At 36.4% G+C, this 19,347-nt stretch overlaps 1 protein-coding gene across 1 annotated transcript; it reads right to left on the bottom strand.

Moving 5' to 3' along the window:
- Positions 1 to 7,067: 7,067 nt before the first annotated feature.
- On the bottom strand, positions 7,068 to 18,006 carry LOC110624070 (homeobox protein HAT3.1). The gene is made up of 9 exons (XM_021769144.2): positions 17,785 to 18,006; positions 14,830 to 16,328; positions 12,288 to 12,453; positions 11,965 to 12,088; positions 11,743 to 11,855; positions 11,109 to 11,654; positions 10,051 to 10,362; positions 7,982 to 8,071; positions 7,068 to 7,849 (listed from the first exon to the last, which is right to left on the bottom strand). The coding sequence occupies exons 2-9, from the start codon at positions 16,053 to 16,055 to the stop codon at positions 7,586 to 7,588; spliced, it is 2,841 nt and encodes a 946-aa protein (XP_021624836.1). The 5' UTR covers positions 16,056 to 16,328; positions 17,785 to 18,006; the 3' UTR covers positions 7,068 to 7,585.
- Positions 18,007 to 19,347: the final 1,341 nt, after the last annotated feature.

The raw sequence follows: 19,347 nt of genomic DNA, 5'->3' as shown, positions 1-19,347 counted from the left end.
TTCTTCCTCACAAACAAAACCGGAGCACCCCAAGGTGAGGTACTCGGTCGGATGAAACCCTTGTCCACCAGCTCTTGCAACTGTTCCTTCAGTTCCTTCAATTCAGCTGGTGCCATCCTGTAGGGAGGGATAGAGATCGGTCTGGTACCAGGCATTAACTCAATCTCGAACTCTATCTCCCTAGCAGGTGGTAACCCTGGCAGCTCGTCTGGGAAAACATCTAAGAACTCACTCACCACAGGCACTGAGGCGGGCTCTCTGACATGACTATCTAACTCCCTCACATGAGCTAGAAACCCCTGACATCCCCTCCTAAGCAACCTACGAGCCTGAAGAGCTGAGATCAGACCTCTAGGTGTACCCCTCTTGTCTCCTCTGAAGACGACCTCTGACCCATCCTGATCTCTGAATCTGACTACCTTGTCTCTACAGTCCAAGGTAGCACCATGGGTCGATAACCAATCCATCCCTAGAATGACGTCAAAATCTGTCAAATCTAGAACCACAAGGTCGGCGGAAAGGCATCTTCCCTCTATGAAAACTGGACTACATTGGCAGACTGCCTCTGCCACCGACGGGTCACATTTGGGTCCACTGACCCATAGGGGACACTCTAATCCAGAGACCATCAATCCTACCCTCTCCACGACTCTCGGAGCAACAAAAGAATGAGATGCACCCGGGTCCATTAAGGCATACACATCAGAACAACCAATGATGAGAGTACCTGCCACCACGGTGTTGGACGTGCTGGCCTCCTGCTGAGTCATAGTGAAGATCCGTGCCGGAGCTGATGGACCTTCACCTCTGTATCCTGCTGATGAAGAGGCTAACCCTCTCCCTCTGCCTCTGCCACTGGCCTGTGTTGCGGGTGGAGCTACTGGCTGCACCACACTGCCGGAGGTTGTCTGCTGAGACGGTGCTGTAAAGGCTCCTCTAGGACAATCTCGAGCCAAATGACCCGCTTGTCCGCACCTGAAACATGTGTTTGTCCCTGCCAGACATACTCCCTTGTGTGGTCTCCCACATCTCATACATGCTGTAACCTCTGCGCCAGAGCTTGAGCCACTGCCTAAACCCAGACCTGACTTAATCTTGCTCCAGAACTTATTCTTCTTAGATTTTCTGTGGCCTCTGTCCCACTTCTTACTGCCTGCAACTGCTGCACTCAGAGAAGAAGAGTCTAACCTTTCCCCACCTGGGGTCTTGGATCCAGAAGACTGTGCCTCTGACTGTTTTACCTTCCCCTCAACGATAGCACTAGCCTCCATTCTCCTAGCCATATCCACTATGGCATGGAAACTCTCCCTCTCTGCTGACTGTACCAAAGAGGAATACCTGGAGTGCAGCCTCATAATATATCTCCTTGACTTCTTTTGATCTGTGTCCAAATTCAGCCCAGCATATGGCAACAACTCCAGGAACCTGTCTGTGTACTCGTCTACACTCATGTCATCAGTTTGCCTCAACTGCTCGAATTCTATCATCTTCAATTCCCTTGAACTATCAGGGAAAGCCCAACCTGCAAACTCGTTTGCAAACTCCTCCCAATTCATGCTGTCCACTCTCGGGTTCACATAATTCTTGAACCATTCTCGTGCTTTCTTGCACTTAAACGTGAACCCGGCCATCTGAATGGCTCTACTGTCGTCAGCCCCTATCTCATCTGTAATTGCCTTGACCCGCTCCAAGTACACGAACGGATCATCACCGGTTTCAAACTGGGGAGCACCCAGCTTCATATAATCGGTCATCTTGACCTTGCTCCCTCCAGATGAGGTAGGTTTGGGTACTTGGGTTTCCGGGACAGTAGATACTGGTGGTGGTGGAGGTACAACATCCCCTGGGGTAGGGTTTGCTGCACTGGTATAGGGAGGTGGAGGTGGGTACATGGGGTACTGAGAGTATGGTGGGTAGTAAGGTGGGTATGGCATATGTGGAGGATAAGGGCTAAAACTGGGGTAATCCGATGTACCTCCCATCGAATACCCTGGATGGTGTGAATAGGGTGGGTAGTGATGTGGCTGGACATAACTCGAGGCCTGAGTGCCTCCTTCTGATTCTCCCATGCCCTCTTCCGGCATGCTCACACCGAGACTGCCATCCCTCCTCTGGTCTACTTCCATATCCTCAGACATTCCTCCCTGCACTGTTCCCCTTACTGATCTACTTCTTCCCAGATCCAAAGACCTTCTAGGGTCTCTAGCTACTCTGTCTCTGTTGGACCTACTGGACATTGCCCTAGGCAAAGCTGGAGGACGGGCATCAGCGCCCTCGTCCTGAGGTGGCACTCCAGTCAATCGTGCAGATCGACGAGTTCCTCTCATTCTATCTTCTGAAAAACAGCACATAGCATAAACAATCATTAGCATCATATGGTTCATGTGGAAACACATGAACCCTCATCACATACATAGCATCACATCATAGCATTTATGCACATGCATATCATCATGGCATATCATATCATCATATAGACAGGACTCTACATCCTATCCTAGTGGACATGATTTTCCTAGTGTGCTTGACCTTCTAGAACATCTATGAGCCCGACACTCTAGGTCCGATCATATGAACCTAGGGCTCTGATACCACTCTGTAACGACCCGGAAATCCGGACCGCTACCGGCGCTAGGATTCAGGTCGGCTTAAGGCCGCCGGAACCCGTAGCAAGCCTACATGCATCCTGTATACCTGTTTAATCCCATACATGATCAACAAACATACATAAGAATTAAAAACTTTTCTTCATACACCAAACTCAACCTGTGCATGCACTGTATTCATCATATACATAAACATTAATCCCTCTGTGGGATTTCATCAAAGCCTCAATGGCAATATATATCCTGTGCTGAGTTGGTTCACATATACATCATAAAATAAGATCATGTACATACCAAGGGATTAACACATACTATGGTCAAGCACAACTCTATCCTCAATAACATAGTTACATAAACATAACTGCCAAACTTTACATTACATTCTTATCATATGTCATGTCCACATACTCTAGCTATTACATACATATGACTTGACTTCACTCTAGCTGACTTCTTGATCTCTCCTGTACCTGCAACTCTGGGGATAATGGGAGAGGGGTGAGCTAAAAGCCCAGTGAGCAGAAACTAAAAACATTTGTTTTAATTCCTCCATTTTTAGGTATATTATTATTCATTTTTATTTTTATTATCAAATAACTTTTATTTTCATTTCTTTTCTTATTCATGCTTTCATGTATGCGTCATAACACAAACATTTCACAACAAGGATGAACTTGTCACCATTTAGCCCCTATCCTTCTTACTTATACATGCCGGGGGCGTAGAGCCGTAGCAGGCACACCCGGACTTCCATAATCAATCATAGTGCCAGGGGCGTAGAGCCGTAGCAGGCACACCTGGACTCACATAGGCTATCATGACATACGAGGGCTAATGGATCATCCAATGTTCATCCACATCAACAACAAATTATGCAATGCAACATATTCGTGCATTCTAATGCGAACAACCTAATATTGCATGGCAGAATGATGCATGGGCAATGCTTTATGATTCATTCATTTATTTATTTACTTTAAAACTTAAGGGGTGTTCCACTCACCTGGTAACTGAAGCTTGACAACGAACTCTGAACAACTATCTCACAACCGGGGGTCTCGGTTCCTCGGGTCCGAACCTACACAGGTGGACTCAAATGAGGCACCAAACATACATGAACGTGACTCTTAAAAGCTCCCCAAAAACCCCCTAAAACATCCTGAAAACATCACATGAGAACATGCAAGAAATGGCTGAACAGGGCACTTTCGGCGGCAGGTTCGGCGGCCGAAAGTCCCTCTGCAGCCGAAAGTCATGCAGGTTCGGCGGCACTTTCGGCGGCCGAACCTCCCAGACAGAGACGAACCTTGAGTTTCGGGGGCAGGCTTCGGCAGCCGAAACTGCCTCCACAAGGGGGTTCGGCGGCCGAAAGTCACTTTCGGCGGCCGAACCTGAGTTTCTGCCGAAGGGCAGAAACTTGGCTCCCTTGTGTCCACAGCCTCCAAAACGCCTCAAAACCTGCATAAACGTGCTTCTACTCATGCATACACATCATACAAGTTCCTAGGGGCCTCAAACAAACATATACCCCATCTACAACACTTCAAACACACATCAAACATGCAACATTGTTCAAAAATCACATAAACCTAACATATGCTCAACTAATTCTAACATGCTTCTCTACCCCTTAAAACTTCATGAAACTCATTTAAAACATACATTGAGCTTAAGATCGGCTCTTACCTCTTGAAGATCGAGAAAGAGACGACTCAACTCGGAGATCCAAGCACGAGAGCTCCTGAGTTTCCAAAGCTCCAAAACTTGCCTTTAAAGCTTAAAACTTGCAATGTGGGTTTAAAACTCAAGAAAGATGGAGGAGATCTAGTGAAAGAACACAAGATTTGAGGAGAGGGAGATCGGAAGCTTGTTGTGGCCGAAAATGGGAGAAAACCTCGCCCATTTCGGCTAAGGGTCCCTTTTTATAGTGGCTGGCCAGGCCACGTTCGGGGGCCGAAGGTGCCTCCGCATGCATGCAAGGTTCGGCGGCCGAACTTGGAGTTCGGCGGCCGAACCTGCATTTCCCTCACTCAAAACTTTCGGGCGCCTAAAGTCCCTCCGAAAGCATGCATGTTCGGCGGCCGAACCTCAAAGTTCGGCGGCCGAACCTGGGTTTTCCTCCAAAGATTTTTCATGCAAAAACTCATTTAATTCTTACTTAAAAACATGAAATACATGAAAACATTTCATAAAATCATAGTTTTACCCTTCTAGAGGTTTCCGACATCCGAGGTCCCACCGGACGGTAGGGATTCCGATACCGGAGTCTAGCCGGGTATTACAACCAACATATGCATTAAGGAAGGACGTATAAGGGATGTACTTCCCTTCTGAAATACAGACCATGAGATAATTCGAGTTTGTGAGAATGTGCTGCCCTTGCTTTGCTATTAAAGCTATATTAAAAACTTATAATTCCTTAAACTCAAACCTCTTAAACTTTTGGGGTTGTACATACGTTGCCTTTAGTTGTTCTCATAAGAAGTTGGATATTATGCTATCAATGCTTTTGCAAAGAGAAGTAGGAAGGCAAAAGCATACCATTGCATAGGAAAGTAACCCCTAAGTGATTGCTTTTATGAGAACGTCCTTACTCTCTTAGGAGAGAAATTTCTCTTTTCACCCCATGATTTTACTCTAAATTTTATCCTTAATTATAGAGAAAGCTTGAGTTCTGGAATGAGGAATAGTAGCTGGGAGGCCGATAAACCTACCTTCTCCCCCCCTATATTGCTTATCCTTATGATAAAAGTTATGCTTTCTCTAACTTATTCGGGTATGTTAGGGCTAAAAGCAATGGTGGATTTATTAAAATTTGCACATTGGCCGTTTACACTAGCATATAGATCAAGGATGTGCATAATCTTGTCCTTTATATTACCCTCAGAGAAAATGATTGAATCATAAGTGAAAAAGAGGTAGGTGACAACTGAACTATATCTAAAGATAGAAAGTCTTCTTATCTCGTATTGTTTAATCTTGTACGAGAATCCTTTCATACAAATCAAGAAAATATACAGAATAAGAGTTTCCCTACTTAAAACCCCTAGATAGTCTGATAAAGTCTTGTTTGTTACCATTCAGTTGAAGGGAATAAGTCATCGTTATCACACATTCCGTGATCCAATCTATCTATATATCTTATGAAAGCCAAACACCTGTAGCATATGCCTAAGATAGTTCCACTCTATATATTCATATGCCTTGTTAATGTCTAATTTCAATGTCATACCATAATTTTTGTTTGTTCTTCTGTTTGTGACTAATTAAAATATTGTCTGAAATAAACCTCCCTTTAATGAAAGTGTTCTGATTTTCTCTTAAGATACTATTCATCAAAGGTTGTAGATGATGAACTGATACTTCAAAGATGATTTTGAAGAACACCGAGCAAAGATCAATAGTTCTAAAGTCTTTTCATGTATTGGACCTGCTTAATCTTAGGTATTAAGGTGACGAGAATACAGTGAACTGCGAAGCATACTTCCTCTGAAAAATTAGTGATCAAATGGATCACTTCAACATCTTAATTTAGCCAACCATTACAACTTTAATTCATTGATACTGTAATCATCTCCATAACTGAGAGGTTTTGAACTAAAACCTCAATTGAAACCAATTGTTCAAAAAATAAAATAAAATTAGCCTTTAGACAAAAAAAAAAAAAAAGAAATATAAATTTAGCACCCTATGAAAACTATCTAATTACCACCTAATTTCAGACAAAACATTTACATTCAAGAGAAACCAACATAGAAATTATATTTAAGGAACTAAAGTATTCATTAAACAATAAATACACATAGAAAAACCAGCATAAAATTACAAGAAACAAAATATACACTTATCAAGTTTCTTTCAATAAACTAGCTAGAACTGAATTTCATTATTAATTTAATTTATTTAAATTCATTAAATTTTTATTTAATTAAACTCATAAAAAATAATATTAAATAAAGTGGCTAAAAGTAACAATCTCTTAAAAACAGCTCCATATTTAATATCCTCATTTTAAAAATTAAAAATTTCTGAAAATCATGAATAATTGATAGAAAAAAACTCATTAGATAGAGCCGTTAAAAGAGAAAGTCTCAAACTCATAATTTTAAAAATAAATTTACTTATTTTATTGAGTAATATTAAATGTAACTCTTTAACCCTTCAAGACTCAAAAACAAAAAAAGTTTCAAACTCATAATTCTTAAAATAAATCTACTTATAAACCCTTTTATAACGGTGGTTCTAATACTTGATTAGAAGTTTAATATAAATAATTATTAAATTTAAAATAAAATAATAAATAATTTTTTTAAAAAAACTACTAAATAAATAAAATCTAGAAAAAAATATAAAAAAAAATCTTATACTATTCCATCAATTTTTCATTTTGAATATATAATTTATTTTAAAATTTATAATTTAATTTTATGTTAAATTAATATTTTATAATATAAGCTCCATATTAGCATGAAATTTAGAAGTTGTTTAAAACACAAAAATGAGTTACATCCCCTGAATTAAATCACCTGAAGTGAAAATCCAATAAAACTACAAAATATTTTTTTATATTTTTCCTAAAATTTATTTATTATGAATTTCACTTATCTATTATCCATAACAACAGTGCTCCGTGGCTGCCCCAAGTCCCTCTCTCATGTCATCCATAGGATCACTTTATAGGCAGAAGCTGATCCCTCTTATCAAATTACAAGAAACAATTTCACCCATTTAATCACTTTCTTGGCAGAAGCTGATCCGTCAGAACGCCAACGGCAGAAATTCTTCATAAACCTTGCTTCCCCCAGTAGAATATGATCTCTTATCATCCAGTAGGAGGATGTAAAGAAGAAAAATCTTCAAGCAACAGATTTACTTCTCGTCATTTTGCCACTTGCTCGTGTTTCTTGAACTGATGGCAAGTTAGATGGAAGCTTTATTGTTTCCTCAGCTATAGAATCTGTTCCTGAAAATGTCTGATCTCATGTATGCTTTCTCTTCCTAGATTTTTGGGTTTTAGAATTTTGTTTGCTGCCTTCCTGGCTACCATCATCGACCGCGGGTGATTCCCCACTTCGAGATCTATTGCAAGTAGCATCTCTATCAACAGTTTCAGGCCCTTGTGCATGTGGCTTAGAATTTGTTTTAGGAACTGGAGATATCTTTTCTGAAGATTTTCTGACCAGTGCATCCATAGATGATGAGTGGTTGAAGCTCCATCGAGCATTCTCAAACCACTTATTCACCTGCAAAATAATAATAAGCAACAATAAAAGAAAATGAAACTTTGTTCACTAAAAGAGAAGAAAAAGAAAAGGGTTAGTTTAAGAACTCAAGAACAACATGAATTCACAGTTAGCAACAAGTGAATGTATGACCTGCTTGAATGTAATCCCTAGTTCTTTGGCCAGACTTTCTTTTGCAGTACGGTTAGGATATTGATTTTCCCTAAAAGATTTGTGAAGTCCCTGCAAAGCAAAATCGCCATTAACTTATCTACATCGCAAGCACATGAAGCATATCTTTAACACAAAAGAACCGCATGATATGATAGTTTTTATTTTTCAACACTATCCATGCTACAACAACGAGTGAGGCTCAACTCATGATATCAGAAAATTTTAATTTTCGCAATTATAACATTCTGATGTTCTTATCTGGAAGGAACAGTTGCTAATCAAGTTCAAATGTCAGGTTCTTTTTTCCAAGTTTACAAAGTAAATAATAGTTCTCTTTGCCAATAAAATAAGATTTCACAAAATAGATAGTTTGCAATTTGCATAGGTTAAAAGTAAAATTAGAATCATTTTGTACAAGGAATCTCAACAAATCATCTTAAGAAGATCTCAAAATGTAATTGTTTCACCAATAATGCGGTTTATTGTGAAGTTTTTAGGCAAAGGACTAAGAAAAAATCATATTAATAGGAAAAACGAATAAAATTATCCGCTTTTGTGCTGGGGAAATATCTAAATTGTAAAATTGCTTTGTAAGCAATTTACTATGAGAAAACAATTCAACCTTACAAGAACAAACTGGATATGAACCAAGAGAGGAGCCAAACAACATCCTCAATATGGACTAATAAGGAGGCAACTATGGAATAGAGTCTGTAGGCACAATCCAGGCAAATTAAGATTCAACTAAAATATTTTATTAATATTCAGATTCAAATGGATGGTCCAAATGGGAAACACCATTTCCTGATGGTTAGTTCTGGCCCGTCTGGTACAACACTAGTATAATTTGCTTATTGGCAATTAGATCTTAGAGTCAAAACAATTGTAGTAATTTGCAGTTATATTACAAACATTTCTGTTTTGGAACGCATAACCCAAAAGAAAATGATTTAAGAGAAATTTAAATTTTGTCCATTAAACTTACAATCATAACAATCAAATGCTCTAAACTTGTAATTATGGTAATCAAACGCCTTGAAAGAGATTTTGTACTTTGGTAATTAAGCTAATTGATTGTTTTAAAAAATTATGGAGAACAAAAACCAACTCATTTAACTCATTCCTATGGATTTGGGTAATAAAATTTAAAATTTAGAGTGTTTAGTTATCGTAATTGTACAAGTAGTAGATAAAATCTAAACTTTCCAAAATCAATTTTGCGGGCTGCAATTGCATCCAACTCAAAGGTTGATATACACGGTCCAAAATTAGAACGTTCAAATACAATGGCAAACTACCACAAACATTTGGTCTATGTCCAACTGGCCTATATCTATTTAAAGGCCACATCCATCTAATGAATTGTTCTATTTGATCATATGAAGTCAAGAAAATTACATTCGTAATATCATTATGATCTAATTTTTCACCGTAAATTAAGGGTTCTAGGTTTCTATTAATCTGGAAGTTTATATTATTTATAATTTCATTACGATTTAGAAAATAGAATTTTATTTTATTTTATTTCAGAAGTTGAGTTGATATGAAATTCTTAATTAGAATTTGCTTGGTATTTTTCTTGTTTAGAATTCCAAATGCCAATTTTAGCAGGATTAGGTAGGAACTCCACTCTAAATACCTATTTCCTCTAGGTAATTTGGTAGACCTTTTTATGATTGACAATTGATTTGAGAATTAATAAAATAGAGATTTTTTTTTATAATTTATTTATATTTTCCTTCATAACATATAAATTAGACCATCCATATTTAATAAATTATAAACTATGGTGCGTTATCAAGAAAAAAAAAAAAAAAAAAAAAAAAAAAAAAGAGCATAGCCACCATTACTTTTTTTTTTTCACCTTAGGAAAGAGAATCTTTTATGAAACAAGGATGAGACTGCAATTTGGTGGATGAAATTTCCTAGATTACTTGAAGAGGCATAGTGACATGGAAACCATAAATCTTTCATTCTTTATTTAATGGATATTAATTATTTACTTGACATAACAAACAAATTCAGGAGCTAGAATGACAAGAAAGTACCTGAGTTGCAGCTTCCCCAAGTCTTCTATACTCTGATGGCCTAACTGTTTTACCGTAAGACCTGGAAGGAGAAGAGCCTTTATGTGCTTTAGCCGGTGATATACTTGTATTTTCAAAGTTAGACTGTTGACAACTTCTCTTAGGATTATGTTCCGTCTCTTTTAGGTCTTGCTTTCCAATCTTGGTCACAGAAGCATCTCCATTCATTGTTGCTGGAGAAACCTCAGTACTTTCCCTCCTCTTCTTTGGTCCAACAGTATCAGTGAAATCTTCATCATCACTCGAGTTAGATGAAATATTTCCGTACGTTTCCTTCACAAATAGGGACACAAACATTAAGTTAACTACATAGAATAAAAGAACATTAGAATGCACAAAGGATATTGTCTTGAACATGTTAGGATTAAAAGGTCATTGCAAGAAAACATTATACTACATATAAAACGATACATCTTTCTCCAAGTGCAAAAGGGTGGCTGAGAATTTCAAATGAAATATAATACTGCAATTTTTTTTTAATTTAAATCTAAGCAAAGAGCTTAACAGAATCCCTCTTTCTTTTATCAATTACAGACATGAGATATTTTTATAGCCAGAATCTAACAGAAAATCTGTCTTCCCTGATAGGACACTAAAAATAGGACCAAACGTAACGATAATGTCCTCCGCAGTGTAAAACAATTCATAATACATGTAAAATGCACCACATTGACTAGCGAATTGCTAGTGAATCTTTAGCAGTCATTATTTTTTGTACAAAAATTTTAAAATATTCTGTGTAAACACATTACATAAGAGTAAAAAGGTTGGCTCTAATAACAACTCTAATGCCATGAGAGAGAGAGAGAGAGAGAGCGAGAGGAGCAGAAAAAAAATAGCTCTTGTTTAAGCTGAACACTACATTTCCACACTTTTCAACAATAAGCAAATGAACCACCATTTTTCACAGAAAAGTAAATTGTTCATGTTAGCAAAAAAAATGTTCATGTTAAGAAAAAAGGTGGAACATGACCAAAGAAGAGAACCTTGATCAATATATAGGATGAAAGAAAACTTACATTGTACACTCTTTGGTAGTCTAATCTCTCCATATTTCTTTTCCCAGAAATGGGCACAGACCCATCTTGGTTACTTGCCTCTAATATGGATAACAGCTCACTACGTAAAGGTTGCTTTTTGTTTCCACCATGTTTAGATCCTTCTCTTGCAGTATCTCCTTGAGGTCCAATATACACACGGTTTTCATCTTCTCTAGACAACTCTTTACCATCAAATGTAGCAGCAAGATCCTCAGAGTCAGATGTAAAATGAGAACTTGAACTCTCCTCCAACTTCTCATCAAGATCTGGAGCATCAGGATTATAGTCATCATCCTCTGAATCATCAGAGGGAAGGCCCAAATGTTGCTCATCAACTGGTGGAGCCTCCAACTCATCAGATGCAGAAATGAAATCAGATTCATCAGAGCTTGATTCATTGCCTGGACTCTCCTCATCAATTTCTGGCTCATCCGGGTCATAATCATTATCATCAGAATCATCTGAAGGAAGTCCAACATTCTGATCTGGATTTTGCCCAGCTGCTGCAGCCTCAGGGAAAACCTTCTGCACATGAGATGCGAGCTTTGATAGAATGAGAATATCAATGAGTTTGTAAGTAACAAATGAACCAGGACAGGGGACTACGTCATACCTCCCAGCTATCACTGATAGAAATATTTGTTCCTTGAGTCTCATTAAGCAACTCAATGCAATCAACTTTGCAATCACATCCAGGGCATAACCAACCTTCATCATCAGGAGGAACTGTATGACATCAGAGGAAAACAAAAGGGTCAAGAAAACATAGCTGATAAGTAGATACCTCAGGAACATTATTAAATTTATTTCTATCAGGCAGGCGGATAGGATTTACTGTCTTCTTTTGACAATGGTGGTACTAAACAGAACTGATGGAACCCCCTGTCACATCTACCATCGCATAGTATAATATCGTTATCAGAAGTCACGTCTTTGGAACCACAGTTTGCACAGAATATCTGCAAATAAAATATTTTCTTGTGTAAGCATCACTATTTCCTATTGAGATCCATTATCTTAGAGAGAGAGAGAGAAGAAGCTGAAGAAAAGAAGAAAGAAGAAGAAGCCCAACCAAAAAAGTAGAAATTAGTGCAAATAGGAGTCTGTCAAGAGTATCAATGAGAAAATAATAACAATAAGGATAACAGATTCTCCTACATCCTCACTGCTAATCTGTCCTTCGGAATCAAATAACGATTCTGGGAGCTTTCCTTCAGTACACAGTGAATCAATACGTTGAAATAAATCTCTTATTTTCAATTTACATCGAGAAACTTCAGAGGTGGCTCTTATCAGTTCCTTCTCTGGCTTTAGCTTTTCTAGGCTGCAAAATTATGAAAATGAACAATGCAGCATTAGACATAAGCTGTCCAGTAGGAAATGACCATCACGCATACAATGGACAGATACACACACATGAGAAGAGGAAGAAGATGAACAACCCAGACAAGGCGAAACTAGATTCAGTTGAAACTTTCCTTTCCAAGTATACCATACTACAGCTCATAAAAAGATATTTTGGACGAACGGTACAGCTCATGTGAAAAAAGAAATTAGGAAACTGGTGGTGGGGGTAACAATTAAAGTTGATACTCAAGAATAACAAGCAGACAAGTTTATTAGTGCTAACCTTGTCCTAACATGATGACATCTCAACTGTTTTTTTTTTATGCATCCCTAGGCTCAACTATTATGATGTGCCATCCATGGACTTAATTCAAAAGGCTAGTGTCATGATCTCATTAACTGAACCCCATGAAGGAAATTTATAAGAATTCCTAACTCCAAATTGTATGCCATGCCAAGTTTGTCCACTGGACACAAGCAGTATCTGCAGAAACTAGAGATCTATATGGTGACTTACTTGAGGTCTCAAGAAAATCACTTTGCAAACGGCTCATTTGATGAATTCAATATTTTGATTGGCTTTTATACTGAGCAAGGAGAGTGAAAGCAACAGCCCAAAATTGATTGTGGAAGATTAATTGACCCTTGATTGTTGGAATTGATTAATATCAAAATCTTATCCTCTAAGCTGCCTTTCAAGCATTAACAAATATTCCAGAGCAGCAATAAGTTGATGTACAGTGCAATCATCAGGCAGAAAAACTAAATTCAATTAGTGAAAGATTAGTGGAGGCTCCATTTGTTTCACATGAAACATTTCTGGAGAATACGTTTTGTATTTTGGAATTTGAGGCATGCAAAAAAAGAAAATAATTTCTTAAATCAAAGGGAAAACTGACCCATCCTTGAAATGTACTTCGCCTTTTGAAACATTGTCCAAATTTTGAAACTACTCATTAGAACGGAAGAAACCCATAAAAGGAACCATATGAACACATGCCTATTAGTCTACTAACTATTACAACTACACTAACCATTTTTTTTTTTTTGCCTTCTTTTTTTTTTCCTACAGATTGAACAACAAATTTTTTAAAAAGAAGAGTTTATATCTATTACCTATTGAAAGAAATTAGAGCTTGTTTACTTGTGGAAATCAGGTCACAGTTTTTCATTTTCCATGGAAAAAGGATAAACATAGAAAACGCGTCCAAATATCAATAATATACAACAGTTTTCTAATTTATTTTTTCAAAAAAAGCCATCTGCCATAATTTAAAAAATATACAGTATAGTTAGAAACTTATTTTACTTTTAAAATTATTTTAATATGTGTTTTCTATTTTATAATAATACAATTATTTTGTTATTGTAAATAAATATTCTTCTACATAATTATTCAAATTTAGTGAAATAAAAGTTGTAGTATAACTTCAGTTATAGAAAATAGTCAGAAAATAACTTTTTGCCATGAAGGACAACAGTGGAAAGAGCTTGAAGTTGTTGCTATTATTATTATTATTATTTAAGAAACGAAAGCTAATTTCTAGTTCTCCCATTTGCGAAACTGGTATATGTAAACATGAAACTCTATTTTTCAATTTCCTTAGAGAACTTCCCAAAATACTTCCCCAGTTTTCGACAAGTAAACAAGCCCTCTTATTTATTTTTCCCCCTCTTATTTCTTTTTCTTTATTTATTTATTTATTTTCAATCATTCCAAATGCCAGAAATAATTTCTAACAGATTTTTAGTGTTGCACTTTACAAACAAATGACAGAATAAACCTTTTTTTCACCAAGTTATTTTCTACAAAACACTTGCAAGTTTGCATTGGAGGCTTCAGCTACTTTCCAATTTGCCCACAACTCATTAATATGGTAAAAGTTGCACCATAGTGAGTATTAATTTACAGTGCAAACAGAATTTAAAAGGATGAGTGAGGATTGGTAGCAAAATTAAACTAAGCTGAAACCATACTATTAAAAAAATTACATGGTGGAAGAAATTTGGTTCATCACGTCAGATCCAAATTATATATGAATCTTTGCATCTGATCTAATCTCATTTCAATGATTTTCTTCTTCTTCCCTAAATATGGTTATTTACTTATCAAGTAGGACAATGAGCAAGGCAATTACAAAGCAATTAGAACAGTCATATTGGATAACATGGAAATGTAAAACAAGCCACTAATGAATATTTTTATTGAATTTTACACTAGAAACATTCAAACAAATGAAACGAAAAGTTATCTTGATATATATATATATATATATATATATATATATATATATATATATATATAGGAAAGAAATAATGAACTTAAAAATCGAAAATTTGAGAAAGTACACACCTTAGTCCTTTCCAGCCTTCTGCACAATAAGCTGTGATAAGGGTTTGTTCATAGCTCATCCGAGTCAACAAATATCTCAAACGTTTCCTGATTCTTGAATATTCATCAGACTCAATTATCTTTCCTTGTCTCTTTTTCTTATTTTTCCTTGTTTTCTCTATTTTGGAGCTAATATTAGCCAATTTTGCACTCAAATCAGGAGCTTTAGACTTTTCTTGTGATCTTGACCGCAGAACTCTACCACTTCCTACCAAAGATCTTAATATATAATTTTTTCTTGATGGTTTTGCAGCTGTTTTAACCCTCTGGCCCACCCAACTAGAATTGCTTACTGCACCTTTAGATAGTGTTTCTGATTGTTCAAGATTCCAGTGTTTATCCACTTCATCGTGAGGTGGTGGTAGTTTTTCAGCAGCAGGAATGTCAACTAAATTGTCAGAGGCCGGGCCTAAATACTTACTAGGAGAACTCTTGCTCAAAAGAACAGGAGGTGACTCCAAATGCCCAGTAGCAGTACAGCTAGATAATGTCATGCTGATTTCCACCAATTCACCTTTTACACTGTCACAGCAATCCTTTGTTCTTTCTAACGATGGTTCACAAAAAACAATATCAGAAGAAAACTCAAGTGTCCTTCCAGACATGGATTGCTGAGGGCATGGACTTTCACCTATTTGGCTACTTTTGCTAGCATCTTGACATGGTAGCTTCAAATCTTCAGTGAGAGAATTCTTGGCTGCATCTGCAGACAACGGTTGTGAGGTTTCATCAATAGTGAAGGTTGATGGTTCATTATCATCTTGTATGAGTCCAGAGCCAAGTAAATAATATTCTTTTGATGGTCCACTACATGTATCCTCTGAACCAAACTCAAGTTTCTGATCTATCACTGTAAGTTTAGGGCCTAAATTTTTAACAGTCAAACTACTCTTGCATGCATCTTCAGGTTGTGGCTCCAATTTTTCAGCAAGAGTAAATGTTGTTGCATCTTCAGAATATTGTTGCAATTCTTTGCTAGCAAGGAGTTGGGGAACTGCAGTACTAGTATCACCGGGTTCAGTTTGTACAGTTTCTGACATAGTCCAAAGTTTCTGTTCTGATATTTCACTACATTCACATTCAGCATCAGACATTTCTTCTGGTCTGCTATGTTTAGGGCATGCGTAACTTTTTGTTTGACAACTAACTAGTGATGGAGAAATGCCCATGTGCTTGGCCTTGAACATAAAGGCTAATGGCAACACTACAATGAGTTTACCTCAATCTTTTTTTTATTTGATATTGGCAAAACCTTTCTTTATGGCTATTATAACTAGTAATTAACATATATCACAGCATCAAGCCATCAATAACACAACTGGTATTTTTATACAAAATAATTAGAATATACAATTCAAAATCCAGCCTTGTCTATAATGTTTTTCTCAAAAATACTGTCAAAGGAACAAGTCTCACTTGATTCAACTAGTCTGCTGTTGCGACATCAACTCTCCATGCACCTGCAACATACACTAAACATTCAGATTGCTATTTCTTTAGCTAGAGGAAACATGATGGCGATGCTTGAGAAAGAGTAAGAGATTGCTATATCAAATGTCAACAGGCCAAGCCAATTAAGCAATGCATAGACAGATAAAAGTTGCACAAATAATGACTGCTAAAGCATAGTTGTTAAAGGCTCAAGGTGCATTAAGGCACAAAGAGGTCCGAGGCCCAAGCGCAGGGAGCAGGCGTGTGCCTAAATGAAGTGAGGCATAAATAATAAAATTCAATAAAAGCACTTTTAGATAACAAAGAAACCTAATAGCGGTTATGATGAAAAAGATGATAAGAGAATATTAAAAACAGCATATCAGGAGAGAGATTAAAAGTGACTAGTTATCACTAGTGATGCTAAGTCTGAAAACCTCTTAATCATCAACATTAGATTCTAGTATATTTGCACATGTCAAGTCAAAGAGTTTTCTCTTTGGTAATGGAAGTACTTGCCGAAGGTGGAAATAAAGGTGCACCTTTCTACACCCTTGCGCCTAGAATCCAATACAATGTGTTCTCATCCAACCAAAATTTTACCAAGGTAAGCAATTCAGATGTAGCACCAACATAATGGGTTGTTTAGACACATTTTAAGAGGGTGAGATTTATTTGGCTTTAGGTTCTCTTGCAACCCCGAAATTTTCTTCACATTATTGTGTAGGGAGTCTTGAGAGGAATAAGAGAGGCACCAGAATGTGATGGAAGTTATGGTGGTTAAAACACAAAAACATCCCTGTTAAAAGAAATATTAATATTGATAGACAATGTCCAAGTATGAAAGAAAGAAATGAAAATAGCTACATACATATTTTTTAATATATGCTTGAGCAAACGAGGATTAAAAAGGTACCAATGGATTTTTGCACCATATGGGCAAAATTAGTCCAACCAAGTAGTTGTCTCATTGGCTACACAAGGCTTTACACAAAATATATTGTAAAACTTAGGGTTGATGAAAAAATGTGTCTAACACACATATATAAATATAACATCTAACCTTTGGCTGATTATAAATATAAACATTGGAACCTTAACAATGTACCCCTGGATTCTATATTACCGCATAACTTTACTAAGCAGACGCTACAGCAAAAACCAACAACTAACTTAAGCAAAGAATTTCAGGTAGAACAAAAAAAAACAATATCTTCACTTCCATTTTTCTCAGGCCCCTTTAGCGAACCAAACACAAGCATAGATAAATTTTCAAGAATATGAACAAGTAAAAGAAGAAACAAATTCTCTGAAACTCGAACAAACGCATGAGATTAACATTTTCCTGCTCCACAAACAAAAAATTAGAGATTGTTTTTCCCTTTTCCTTTTCCTTTTCCTTCCCATAGTTTTCTCGAGAGATAAATGTTTACAAAAATCAAGCAGATGAAAAACAAAAAAGGGAAATGGCTGTAGAGAACTGACCTTAGCTTCTGCTCAAGAAGACTCTCGTATCATAAGTAAGGCGGAGGAATGTTTTGCAGATAGAATTGTGCGACGGAGGAGAAGAGAAGAGAAGAAGGGGAAAAGAGAGAACAAAAAAGGCAGAGAGGAAGAAAAAAAAGGCGGTTGACACCGAGAGTATGAGCCTTTAAATCTGGGCCACCGTCTGCTGAGGAAGGATTCAGTTCCCGCTATTGTGCGCTTGCGGTGTAGCTTTTTTTTTTTTTTTTTTGTTACCCTTTTTAAAATTGGGATGCTCTGGGCCGTGATGGCCATGGTCGTATTAAAGTCCAATGGGTCTATGAGAGAAATTATATGATGGAACTAATATTACGTAAACTTTTACTGTTTATATGGTATTATAAACTAATAAAAGTAAAATAAATAAATTATTAAAATAAATTTTAAAAATATAATAATTAATTAATAATTTTTAATTATAAAAAAAATAATTACTTTTACATAAACATCTTGCTCTTATTTATTTGTTATATCATATAAGCATTTCACATTATACCCATCTTACTTTATATGTTTTCACTCATTAAATAGCAAATATTTTTTGAATTAATTAATTAATATAATTTATTACACTACTTTCAGCGTGAAACTAAAAAAAATAGGTATTAAAATAAATTATTAATTTCCATCACATAAAAAAAACTATACTAATAATAATAACGATAATAATATAAATGGATGAAATAATATTTAGCACTTAAATATGAGTAATTATTTTATTTTTTATTAGTCGCTTTCAATTAGAAACTTTTTAAAATAAAATTTTGATTAATTATTTTTTTATTAACTTTTGAAATATATACTAATAGTAATATTTTAAAAATATATATTTAAATATTTAAATATTGTGGATGATTTTGCATGTGGTTGAAATGAATCGTGTTGTGATTGGTCAATCTGTAAGAAAAAAAGTGAAATGGTTAGTACCTATGACAATCACTTTGACGTTCAAGTCAGTAAACTGAAAAATAAGGTGAGTATAAGAAATTGTTAAGAATTCAAGAGTAATTGTATAAGAATTGTGTATTTTTATTTCCGCGATGATTAGATTTTTTATATTGTAAAAAAAATAGAGTTAATTATAGTATCTCCTGAAAATCTGGTTAGTATCAGCTAATTATTAAGGGATCCCGTGATTATAGGCGTAATGGAGATCTGCTGGATGATATCCGCTAACAGTAACTTTATATGAAGACTCGACTTGTTTAGGAGAGGACGAGTTTTGATGAAGAACTGGGTGTTACGATGTCTGGATATTCTTTTCCACATGTAGGAACGCGTATCAATTTATGAGACCTTTGCCACATAATCTTGTCTTATGGTGATAGCTCATTATTTATTTTGGGTGATTGTTGTATTATATTAGAGCTCCCTCCATAGTCTTCGATTTTTTAAATTCGAAGGTGACAGTTATCTTCACGATCTCCGGCATGTGGCACATTTAGATCGGCCTCCCCCACCTGCGTTGCTTTTGCCTACGCCAGTTCTTCAATGATGACTGCCTGATTCCTCGAGTCACATTTA

This window comes from Manihot esculenta, chromosome 10 (assembly GCF_001659605.2).
Source record: "Manihot esculenta cultivar AM560-2 chromosome 10, M.esculenta_v8, whole genome shotgun sequence".
Classification (NCBI taxonomy): Eukaryota; Viridiplantae; Streptophyta; class Magnoliopsida; order Malpighiales; family Euphorbiaceae; genus Manihot; species Manihot esculenta.
The sequence above is the reverse complement of the archived record's forward strand: the minus strand, read 5'-3'. Positions and strand labels throughout refer to the sequence as shown.